General features: G+C 32.8%; 1 protein-coding gene across 7 annotated transcripts; it reads left to right on the top strand.

Annotated features, from left to right (window-relative positions):
• The first annotated feature begins 1,250 nt into the window (after nt 1–1,250).
• LOC105347415 (protein FAM110B) lies at nt 1,251–10,801 on the top strand. 7 transcript variants are annotated; one of them, XM_011456495.4, is made up of 6 exons: nt 4,662–5,112; nt 5,388–5,429; nt 6,160–6,325; nt 6,962–7,085; nt 7,662–8,685; nt 9,427–10,801. In XM_011456495.4, the coding sequence occupies exons 3-5, from the start codon at nt 6,226–6,228 to the stop codon at nt 8,665–8,667; spliced, it is 1,230 nt and encodes a 409-aa protein (XP_011454797.3). In that variant the 5' UTR covers nt 4,662–5,112; nt 5,388–5,429; nt 6,160–6,225; the 3' UTR covers nt 8,668–8,685; nt 9,427–10,801. The 7 variants fall into 7 exon arrangements, with proteins under 7 accessions (XP_011454794.3, XP_011454802.3, XP_011454795.3 ...); XM_011456492.4 differs by lacking the exons at nt 4,662–5,112; nt 5,388–5,429 and adding an exon at nt 1,251–1,363; XM_011456500.4 differs by lacking the exons at nt 4,662–5,112; nt 5,388–5,429 and adding an exon at nt 3,280–3,385.
• Nucleotides 10,802–13,329: the final 2,528 nt, after the last annotated feature.

Raw genomic sequence — 13,329 nt, 5'->3', positions numbered from 1 at the left:
ATTTTAGATTTGTAGTGTAGATTTATTAGTTAATGTTTAACTTTTGCATGCTATGTTTAATGTTTTTGTTTTATGTAACTCATATTCATGACTGTATGCCGACAGGTAATTGTCAATAAATGAATTGAATATATAAAAATAATGGGTTGAGGTCCATGTATAAATGAAATAATTAAGTACGTGTGTGTGTGTAGGGGGGGGGGGGGGGGGTAATGTCGAAGGGGAACTTGCCTAACAATGTCACTCATAAAGGGTACGATGGGAATACAACTGAGTGGTAGTGGATGGAGCTTTTAAAGAGCTTGCTTAACACACACACACCCACACCCACCCACACACACACACACACACACAAAACAATGCATGTTGGCAGTATCAGCAAGAAAATGATAGATTATATATAGTTATGATATAAGTCTTTGGCCTCCACAATTCGCAATTTTTGGAATGTGTTTCATGAACATTTAAACATTGTTACGTTACTAGTATATTTTGAAATAAGTGTTATAATAATTTAATACCGATTTAATACAGAACCATTTGAACAAGAGCTTGGACTTTGGATAGTTGTGTCAAACGGCAATGTGACGTAAGGCTCTATGTTTCATTGTATGCCACTCAGCCATCATGATGGCTCTTTGAAGTCAAACAGATTTTTCTGGACTACGCAATCGGTGTCTATTATATTTTTCATTTATTTATTTTATTTAAAAATTGCAATCACTATAGCAGTATATGACGTCAGAATCTAAGTAAAAAACTAACATTTTTCTTATTATGTTTACAGAAAATATTTTGTTTGTTCAAGAAATCGCTCAATGTTTTTGTATTAAAAAAAATATTAAAAACAAGTCATTTATAATTTATGCCCAAAATGCGAAAATGGCGGGAAAAGTCTAACGTTTTGATGTCATATTTAAAAAAATTTGGCATTTGGATCAAAATGAAAAAAAAAAAAACCCAAACAAACCTATGTATATCCGCACAAAGAAAGATTAAATTGATGTTCATTTTTGGGGCCATACTATGCCCATATATTATACAGGGTACGTATATTATGTACGTATGCTCTTGTGTACAGTAGGCCTTAAAGGTTTTGCATGGATCTCAATTTTTGACAATTTTGTATAAAGTTCAATTATGATTATAGACATATCACAAAATAAGACTGAATAAGTGAAGTCCATTTTGGACTCATTTCAAGAGAAGAAATACCTAGATCCGTCCCTGGACTCGCACTTTTCTAGAGATCTGCACAAAGGGACATAACTTGTATTTAACTCCACCATGTAAACAATGAAATTGAAAATAACAGGTGCGTGTTTACCGCGCTGGTCAAAAGTGTTGGATTTTCCCGTGAGAGGTAATGTTACTGTTTATTTCGATTTTGTCCAATTGCTGTTTTGTCCTTATAAAACCAAATGAACACATTTCCATCATAGTTTTGGTGCATTTGGCATACACGTAGTGATTTATTCTGAATTTCCTCAGGCCCCTTTTAAATGTAGTTCAGAGCAATCGTTTCGGTTGAGTCCAGTGAGTATATAACGTTAAAGTTTAATGCTTACATTCACTATGGAAAAAAGAAAATAATGGTTAATAGTTAGTCTGAGGTTGATTGTTAGATAATTTTTTATAAGATGGTGGACATGAAATTTTGATTAATATGTTAAAGATTTAAGAATTTTGAAATTTAGGAAAATGATTAGCAGATCTTTAAAAAATTCAGGGACGTTAGATGTGTCTCTGGAAAATTCCCACTTTCTTGCTATATAAATAAAGTGCAAACAGAAGACTTCATCTCTCTTTTCTCTTTGAAAGTTTAATTGGGCTGACAGACCATGCAGGGATATGTTTATATGTTCCTTGACAAACCAGCCAAAATATAGTCCCAGAGAGCTTATTCTGTACATGTATGTGTCCGATAGAATGTTTTACTATTATGTAAAATGACAGATGTCTTACGGACCCAGTTTAGCTTAATATGACCAGACTCATGTCACCAGAGCAAAGCCTAGCAAGATTAGATTATCCTTTCTTAAATCTGTTCTCTTTTGAGAAGTGGACAGGTATAGCCTTATTCATCCACTTGAAGTGGTTGATGCCTTTGCCTAGTCACTTCTCAAAAGAGAATAAGTTAAACCTAATTAGAATTTAGATTTTTGTTCAATCATTAAAATGATGTTAATTATACTATGGACCTGATAGTTAAGATTGTCTGAGAAACAGTTAGAAATCCATCTCTTGACATGATAATATGTTACGTGCTTAGTCCCCCCCCCCCCCCCCCCCAATTTCAATGCTAAGTAAATAAGATGAAAAGTACAAAAATTGACATTGGAATCTTTAGACCCCACTCTTAAGATGGATTAAGAAGTCCTTTATACATGTATACTGAAAGAAAAGCAGATAAATTATTAAATAGTCTAGAAAATGAAATCACATTTTTCAAAAGGAAGTACTTCACTGGATGAGGGTGTGCCATACATGTACCTCTCCTAGTCTCCTAGTCCTCATGTTTGACCAGTATTTTACATTTCCTAAGTAACAAAATTATCTGCCTCAAGCAGAGATTGTCTGCATGGAAACGAGAGTAGTCAATACTTCTGTTTAGATCTCCATGTTTGCAGGCAAAACTGATATGGTTGTTGGATTAGTGATAAAATCACTTTTGTAATTCCTCATGGTTATATAAAGCATATTGTCAGCACCAGATGTAAAATATATCTCAATTTTGATATTTTTTACAGGGAGTTTCCTGCATGCACATATATTTCACTTTGTTTTAACTGTTCATTGTCAATATTATTCTTATTTATAAATATAACAGATGAATGAAAAGATCCTTATGGTTATCATTATACAGCAAAATAAATGGTATAAATATATTATACATCAGTGATCACTGATATCAGAAAAATAAAATCCTTGGTCTGTTTTTTCCAAACTATTTTTATTAGTATTATACTGCATGTATATGTACATGTATTCAATGGATCATATAATAGAAGAATTTGAGAATGAGTAAATGTATGCCAAATTTTAACATGAAGCCAGAAATTGATGCATTTTGCAATTCATCGATTGCCTATTTTGAAACTCCCAAGCAATGGTTTCACAACACTTTTTCAGACAGGTTTGCTACTTGTAATAAGAGATGTAGACCCATTTCATGAAAATAAGAAACATATACTCTTCATTACAAGGTCATTCAAGATCACATCTATAGCTGTAACTTTTAAATGTCCTACATCTTCTCAAGGTCGATGATAAATCTCTCCCCTCAAACAAGCTGGGAAAAAAATCATGCTATAAAGCCCAGGTACATAAGCTTAAAAATGCTCTTTTGTGCAAGTGTATTCCCAAGGAAGAATGGACATGCAAGGTATATATAGTTAATGTTTACATTTAAAGTTGTTGTATGAGGAAGCTTAACATTTCCCAAGGAAACTTTAAATAAGCGGGGAACAATTGTCAGCTGTTTTGTTTAATGCAACAAGTTATGTGATTGTGTGAAGATAAAATGGCACGTAACCAGTAACCAAATGTTTGGCTTTTCTTTATTTCTTTGTAATAATGGAGACAGAACAGTTATGTCATATGACACAGTGTCTACCTGGGGTCAAATAAACCTTTAGTTATAAAAAAAAAGATGTTGTCTTTGACCCTGTATTGTCAGATGATTCTTTGAACTTTATTAAACTAAAGCTTAACTAGGTATTTCCATGTAATATGTTCTGTATCGGTCAATATAATGTATAGAGAGCCATAGAGGTATTTAATGCTCGATTGGTTCCTACCCACAACAAAGGTATCAGGTATACCCAGTCTGTTGTTGGCACAGGTCACAGTCATTGGTTCATAGACTGAGGATATCAACTCTCTCAAGTTGTTTCAGTTTTATCTCCTGGTAAATGACGTTGGCATTTCCTGTTGTATTTCACCTGTCTCTATCACGCAGCTAATATCATGGACTCATGATTAGTGACAAAGAGGTAAGGTGTTTAAAATATTTTGAAAGTGGGGAACACTTTAAAAAGTACACTGAGAATAAGTATTATTGCAGGCTAATGTGCTCTCTGTGTCAGCGTGTGTTAATGTTTAACAGTAATCCTTATCAATGATAGATACATGACTACTTTGTAAAGAAATTTGAAACATAAGAGTTACTGAGTTTCATAGATGTGTGACTTTTACGCAGCAAACATTATACCTATTTTATGAAATACATCCTTGTTACAAAGAATGAGTTTTGGAGGGGCCAGGCATTAGGATAAGACCCAGTGATTGATGACACAGTTATCGGACATTTTTACCTTTACTAATGATATGGTCGACTTGATCTTGGTGATCACTATCTCGTTAACATGATTCATTGACCATAAACCAGGATAGAAGTGTGTTTCGCTAATAATTGTTTATCCCCATGGACATCTTATTTTCTTTAATTAGATAAAGCATTAATGTCGGCTTCTACGTATGTGCCTTTCATCTTGGGCTCATCATGTTCTCAGGTGTGCTTCAGATGTCTGGGGTTTTTTTGACGATTTTCTGAAGGAGTGGTGTTAAACAAATTACTGGCTTTAATGTAATGTTGCTGTAAACTAAGGTAAATTAACGACATGTGTATACACCTTTATCATTCCAAGGCAGAAAGTCATGCATACTTATATAAGATTAGTGACTTTAGATTTAATGGCCTGTAATCTCAAGAGCTTAGCTACTTAATTATTCATAAAATCTGTTCATTAAAAGTCTTCCCCATGTCTGGATATTTGGGGTCAAGGTGCTGGCATGATAATTATACTTAGTTTGTAAAGATCTTTTTAAGATTGTCTTGTTTTGATCACTTATATTTCTATTACAAGTATACCTAAGGGATCAACTTCATTGTTACATGGGCAAGACTGGCCATTTTGACCAAGCTTTAATTGCTTGTTAAGTGTCATAAAGTTCATTGATAACAAGTCCTTTATTGATTTGTCTTTTTACTGCACAATGTGGGGGACATAGAGTATTGACTATTGATTATTCTACCTTAGTCAGACTAAATATGTCAATGAGTCACTAATACAGTATGGTGAGGCAGGTACAATGCGGAAGATATATAAGGTACTTTGTGAATTAGTTTCTCTTAGTATTTATTAAAAAAAATGTAATTTTTATCATTGATATATAAGATAAACAACCTAGCTGAATAACACTTTTTATAAATCTCACATTGATTTTTAACACTTGTTGACTAAGTGTCATACGACATATTTTGCAATTTGAATGATGATGTAAAGCATAAAACTTTTCCTGTGGTTGGTAGTTGTTATTTTTACACACAATGCTTCCAAAAAAAAAATGTTTCGCCCATTCACTGACAACCATTTTATTGTTAGACAACCAAAACTGTGCATCTGTAGGAACAATGGAAACTCAAGGTAGAAGCATTTAATGATTTGGAAAAGCAAGTCAGTTTTTGTCTATTCATTGAATGCTATTTCATTGTCAATCTGTTTGGTTGTATAATTGAGTTCATTTTCAGAAGTTTTTAAAAAGAGAATGAGGTCTTTAAATTTCTGTATTTGCTCTAACCAGGCGTGTATTTGAGCTTTAGTTACATGTACACTGTTGTTAAATCCTCTGAAAAATTTGTTAGGGCATGTAAACAACAGATAGGTACACAGGGACTGGGAAACAATAACAAACATGATTTTTTTTCTGCACAATACACTAATTAATAGAAGATAAACTACACTACAGTTCTAATAAAATGGAAAAAAAAGTTGCTCTACATGTGCAGTAAAACACGGTTATAACGAAGTGCCAGGGACGGGCGAATTTGCTTCGTTATATGTGTAATTCGTTATATTCGTCAAGTTTACAACATGTAATACAGTCACGGGGAATGAAAATCACTTAGCTGTAAGCGTCAATTCATTATAAGCGTGTTCGCTATAACCGTGTTTTACTGTAATGATATTTAAGAATTTTGCACATCAACAATAACATAATGCCATTTGTATATCCACTGTATGCATTGTGCCATAAACAAATGAAATGAAAGCACCTGTGTTAATGCATGCATTATATCTAGGGCAAATCATAATTAATTTGTTAATTTATTCTGGTACTGCAACATTTTTTCAAGTGGCATTTTCTATGTTATAGCTAATGGGCTGTAGCATTGGCAAATGAAGATTTGGAAGCAAATAGGAGACTGTGAGAGTTTCAGACATGAGCCTTCAGTTGACCTCAATTACTCAGACTCCTGACCGACTGGCCAGCAAAGGAGCAGAATTTCTCAGGCGGAACAATGCCAACACAGGGATATTTGGTGAGTACAAAATGTACAGGTAGTCCAAAAAGAGGATTATTGTCCATTGATTTCTGGATTTGAAATTTCAATTTTATGAAACTATATACATTTAAAATGAAATACAGGTATAAAATACTACAAATTACTAGTAATTCTGATTTTATTTTAAAAGATTTATTTGTATTCGATATAAAAATTATTCTATCATGCTTTCCCAAAAAAGAATAAACATTTACATTAATGTTTTTAAGTGGGAAGCTTTTGAATATTTTTTTTCAAAGTATTCAGTATGCACTTTGTATATATTTCATAATTTGGAGTCCACTTAGAGCAGCAGTCTCCTTTACTTTTGTCTGATTTATCAATAAAAAATTCTCACAAGACTAAACATGAAGAGATTCTGATATGCTATCCAGATGAAGCTGTGTATCTCTTAAGATAGGATCAGGTCTGAAGTGATATATTGTGGCAATCAAAACAGGTAATATGCTTGCTGCTAAAACAATCAGTTGAGGCAAGGGAGGCCACTCATTGAGAGATCCCAAACCACAAGCTAAAGAAAAGTGAAGGCTGCTTGTCCTTCAAGTTGATCTGCAGTTTTGAAGGAGAGTGCATAACATGAAACATCTGACAAATTTCTTCATGCAATTACAGCTCGTAGACGCAAGAGTGCGGTGGAACTTTTAGAGGCATCCAAGTCGGAGTATGTGAAGAGTGTCAGCGTATTAAATCACAAGCAGGAGCTAAAGCACCCTGAGGTTCTGCATATTGGGAATCAGTAAGTACAGCATGTAAATTTCAGTGCAGCAGATCGGTGTCGCAGTAGAATTGATTTTTAGGGAGTTTGACTTCATTATTTCTGATGCAGTATTCTCTCAACTAGTTATCTTTGTTTTTAGATACTTAATTAATAGCTCTAAAATTTTGAGATAATTTTGTATTTAGTGAAGTGAAAAATCGGAAAAGTAAGTGGTTATTCTTTTTCATTGCTGGTAGTTTTGATATGAAGGATGTTATAAATTTTAAGGAACACAAATCTCTTAATGACTTATGGAATATTAAACTTATTTGCCCCAATAAAAAACTTATTTATAATCCAACTCGCAAGCTTCATTTTATGCTTCAGTAGAAACTGATGAGCAGGTATAAGAGGATGATTGAATGTACTCCAAAAAATGTATTTAATCAATATAAATCAATATTCTCCATCCAAGAAATTCAGCTGCAGCCCTTTCTGGTACAATGACTTAATCACAGTAATATTTGAAAATCATCAGCTTGATTGATAATTGACATGAGTTTTCTGAGAACAAATGTACATAAAAGGCTATAATCAATATTGTCTCTGTTTAAGGTCAAATAGCAATATCCCAAGCAATTGTCCTGTTCGCCCTGTGTCAGAGTATGGAACAGGAAGGGATTCTTTGGATCATATAGGTGATACTTCAGCACCACATATATCTGTTGAGAGAACTGATGGTAAATGTGTTCAGAAGAAAAATTCAAATAGCTCGGTGCATTCTGGGTCTTCCAAACGTGTTCGGCTGGTGAGTGGGGATGGTGGTAGACTTGGACAAAGCAGTCCTGAAGCTGGGAGAATTGGACCCAAAGAACCCGATTATATTGTGTCCCCAGTGCTGAGTGAAAATCAAAAAATAAAAGTTTGTGCATCTTTGTCAAATAGTTCCGATATCAAACATAAGGACCATGGAGTGAATATGGATTCCGCTGTCAAAGAAAAACCAAAACTTCCAGAAAAGCCCAAAATTCCAGAGAGACCTAAACTTCCAGAAAAGCCCAAAATTCCGGAGAGACCAAAGCCACCTGTGAGATCTAAAGATTTCTTAGTTCCTACTTCATATCAGTCTCTTAGTACATCAGTGACAGTGCTTGTTGAAAAACGATGCTCTAATCCTACAAAAAAAGGGTCAGAAAATGAACATGGTATAGTGAGAAGAAAAAAGACCCTCCACAGATCTCAGTCTGACCTTAGCTGTCGACACTCAAGGACAAGTTCAGATATGTCTGACCTCAGCTCAAGGAGGTCAAGGACAAGCACAGATTTGGAGAGATTTTTTGATCAAATGGGCATTGACCGAACAGTGTTGGACCCGATGCTTAGACTTCACCACAGAACTCAGGCTCATGAGTTACAGAGCATGAGTTCCATTGCGTCTGCTCCAAATGATAGGAGCTCCTGCAGTGATGCTTCACAGGGCGGTGAAATGTCAGAAACAGATAAAAAAATAGCCGAGCGTAACAGCAAACAAACTTCTATAGTAGAAACAAATGCTAGGATCATAAAATGGTTGTGTAATGTGAACAAGGCACAGAAACCCAGTCAGCAGTCTTCATCCTAACAAAGGTCTCGTACTCTGGTGAGTTGTAATTTCTGCACATCTGTGATTGAATTGACAGGTGATTTCTGTTAGTGCACAGCTACCTAATGAGTGTTTAGGTTTTTACTAATTAAATTCATAATGTAATCTTGTGAACCTAAACTTTTTGATTTATGGAGCATTTAGTTGTTCATTAATCTGGGTATTTTATAAAGCTACCATTATTTATGAGATTGATTCTGAGAGAATAAAAATCAATTACTAAGTTGATACATAATCCAACAAACTTTATTTAGACAAGTATGTTTCAAAATTTAGAGCAAATATATCTTGTTACATGAAATTTTTTCCAGAAAATTATGTAAGTCGATGTGTAATATGTCATTTATGTTAAAAATATTTACTAGAGATAAAGCAATTGAACATTGCTAAAAAACTTACTGTAGATTGTCTGAGGGTTAGACCACTTTAGCCCATATGCATTTATAATATCAATAATACAATAGTGTCATATCTATACATTCAGTGGGTAAAATATGACTCTAGGCAGGTCAAACTTAAAGGGTGACCAACATATTATTGGAAGTTCAAAAGAAGTAACATTGAACTAACACTAAACCTTGATCTTAGCGAACAAGTAAAACTTAGCATAAGTTATGATAAAATTATAAATGATATACTTTAACTACTGGTTTTACAAGTGATGTTTGAGGTAACAATACTTGTAGATTAAGATGCTTCTTTACTGTCTTTTAATCCATTTTTTTTACTAATTTGCAGATAACTTTTGGATTGAAGTCATGCAATAATGGTGCAAAAATTATTACTATTGACGAATGAAGATTAGAATTTGAATCCTGATCTTGGAGAATCTCAACCAAAGCAACAAAATTAGTGTTCAGTTCTTTCTGTTTAATCCATAACATGGTTATATTTACCATTTAAACTGGAGATTTACCATATATGATACAAATTCTTACTAGTATTATTCTGGTACCTCTACAAACCATATGTGCTAAGAAACTGATGTATATGTTAAATGCATTAATGATTACCGGTATTTCAATTATTTGACTATTTTTTTTTTGCTTTTATCTGTGCTTAAGTGCTGAATAATTCAAACACACTATGTGAAGTGCTTTGTTGGAATTTGAGGATAATGGAAATGATTCATAATGGTTTATACATGTAGTTAGATATTTTGACTGTGTTAATATGATAGCAGTAAAATAGTTTATCCAATGCAGATTCCATTGCCGAGGATATTTACAGCGAAGGAAAGCTTGCCTCATAATTCTTTTATTTAAAACCACTTAATTTGGAAAATTGCTTTTATGGAATGCAAGTGCATATAGCAAAAGTTAATTTTACCAGCTTTTAACTGCAATTGACCAAGTTTTGCTGTGAGAATCTGTATTGTACAAGAATCAATAATTTGAGTACTCAGTACCATTTTGAAGAAATATGTACACTTTGGAGAATGGTGTTTAAAAAAGAGCATTTTTTTAAAAGGTGTCTCTTATTGTGATATATATGCATTTAGACAATTTTAACATGTGAAATATCTGCACTGAACTGAACTGTACTGAATGCCCTGTCTTTGAACTCTTCACAGCTTAAAGTTTGAAAATAGACCAAAAATATGCATTTCCTTTGAGTTGTATTAAAAGTCTAGAGGTTTTTTTTTCATTTACCATTTATATGTACTTGTAAGTCAAAGCATTGTTTTGCATGTTTATATACCCACACATTACCCAGGGAATTTTCTATCCTGCAACTTGTGTGGTAGTAACATAACTGACACTGAAAAGAAATGTAGACCAGGGTCTTAATTAATTCTGTATATATATCCATGTACCAGTAAATCTTCAAAACTTAGCTCTATTTAATATATCTGTGGAACTTTCTTAATAGACACTGTGATAGAGATCTGCATTGTAGTGCCTTTTATATTTTACAGGGAACATTTCCAGCTAATTGTTTTATTTTGGAGCTTTTGGCATCTGAATTTAGTAGGTGGAAATTTGTTGTCTTTGTATCAAAGGCCTTTATTGTTGGTATACTGTATCAGGTATTGTTATATAATAGAGATATATTGTCGTTGCTTTATGAAATTGTGGACTAATTGAAAGTAAAATAATAATACCAATCAAAACATTTCAGTTAGTACATTCTTTATTTAGATCGAATCAACACAACTTGATTATGTATGAAAAACATATTAATTTTAAAGCTATACACGCTATAATTTGCGTCAATTTTGAATAAAGGGGAAAATGTATGTGTTTGATTACTAATAAAAGTTACCTTTATTCTGTTAATTATAATGCTCAATTCGATCACGTAACAAATATATCAAATATTAAACAATAAAAAATATTTATTTTCCTGCCAGGAAAGTAATGCCTCCTCGTGAATATCAATCTATCACGTGATATCGACAGCTAAATTTAGCCTATCATACCAAAACTGGTGAAGGGTCAACATCTTCATAATTGTGATAGTTTCACAAAGGAAGGGATATTTTCAGTAAAGCATAAATTTGTCCGATATACGAGTACAAACAAAAGAAAAAAAATACAAGCCTGTGAGTAGATATGAATACTTCCTTTAAAGAAATGACGTAGACCTGTGTTTTTCCCCTATGTGCTATTTATAGATCCTATAAGTGTTAATGCAGAAGTAAGGGTATCGTGAATGGCAAGCGTATTTTACTCATTATACATGTATGTATTTCAAATTAACAACTGTTAAGCATATTAAAAATCAAGTTGGATATTTAATTAGGCAAACAATAACGACCACCTAGTTCTCCGCGGACATGCGCAATGAGGTCGGTTTGCTCTTCCTTCATCAATATTCATCAAAAGGTATATTTTCCTAGCTGGAAAATAAACAATTAAAAATATATATCTTTGTAACGAGATGGAATTCACCCTTGTAATTTACAGATTAAGGATAACTTTTATAAGTTGACAAAGACATGCGTTTTCACTGTCATTCAAAATTGACGCAAATTATAGCGTGTATAGCTTTAAGCATTCTGTTTATATGTTTTTATCTATATAACCTCTTTTATAATTGTACTAAACAATTCACTACAAAATCTCCGAGTTTCTCAAACAAGAGGCCCATGGGCCACAATGCTCACCTGAAAAAGATTTGTATTGCTTTTAACATTTTTCCAAATCTGAAACTTTTCTTAAATGTTATAAAACTTGCAATAATTCTTGTATACATGTATTAAAAGAATTGACAATACATAAAAACAAAATATTAAAAAAAGGTAATTGAAACCTACTTTTAGTACATCACATCCAAGTTATTATTGCATCAACAAACAAATCTTATCTCTGGTCTCATTGTATCAAAGATAACAAAATTGGAAAATGAATAAAGATAAAAAATAAAAAGAATACTGCGATCTTCTTTTGAATAAGGGTTATGAGGTTGTACACAAAATTATTTAAACTACCATATAATGGGTATTTTCTGCAGTTGTTATTTTCTGCGGTATTTTGTGGGTATGAAAAATTCGCAGAAATTAAATTGAAAAATATTCTTAAATCATTCACTAATTTTAATGAATACTGTATCTACCTGTTGTATTCTCAAATGTGGTCAGTATGTTGCTCAGTACTCAGGATAAGATAATTAACCCTGATTAATCAGTTTATTATCATTTGGGTGGAACAAGTCGTAAAATTCACACTTGCAAAATATGGTGCCAGAAACTTATATTCTAGACTAAGTATATATATCACCAAAATACACACTCAAAAATAACAAAATTATCAGATGCGATTTATTTTTTTAGGTTACATGTATCGATCTGCATTTGCAAATAATGTATTCTAAGAGCTTGTATGAAATTCATTTGCAAATCCTATTTTATACAACAACAGTCTTAGATGTAAAGTGTTGGATAAGTAAAAATAATCTTCAATAACGATCAGTCAAATTATATAATATCAAGGGTTAAAGTCAGTCAAACACACAAACGCGTAATTTGACTATTGGTTACATGAAATTTAAAACAGATTTTATATATATACCGGTACTGTGGAATCATTAAAATTTTTTGGTGGCTCAATTTTCGTGGTATTCATGGGAAGCCCTCCCCCACAAATTTACATCCTCAACGAAAACAAATTTTGAAAGAGTTTATCTTGCCGATACTAAAAACCGACAAATCCACGAAATGACATCACCACGAATAAGCAAAAATCCAACAATCCAAGAAAACTGACCCCAACGAATTTAAATGATTCCACAGTAATCATCATTTGTAAGTATTCACGCACATTTTTAAGTTACAAAATTCTGATATCTAACATGAAACAAATGTGAGCTTTAACAGAAATTGTAAAAATAAACACTGACCACTCGACAATTACTGCAGCTAGAGACAACAGGTGGCTGATTAAGTAATGGGAAATTAGCACTCTCATTACTCACAGAATCGGTGGTACTCCCCCAAACAGTGTTAAAAAAAACCACACGAAAGATGAAGTCAAAATCATACACATTGTATAATAAATACGGTTATGTTGAAATTTATTTCTTTTTGCGGTCTAATGTAATCGCAAAAATTGGCAACGCAAAATATAATTTGATACCTGTTAGAATCTAAATGGCAAAAATTTTGAGCCACAGAAAATACTAGTTATAAGTTATTTAAAA

This window comes from Magallana gigas, chromosome 7 (genome assembly GCF_963853765.1).
Source record: "Magallana gigas chromosome 7, xbMagGiga1.1, whole genome shotgun sequence".
NCBI classification, from domain to species: domain Eukaryota; kingdom Metazoa; phylum Mollusca; class Bivalvia; order Ostreida; family Ostreidae; genus Magallana; species Magallana gigas.
This window is presented reverse-complemented; position numbering and strand designations above follow the sequence as displayed.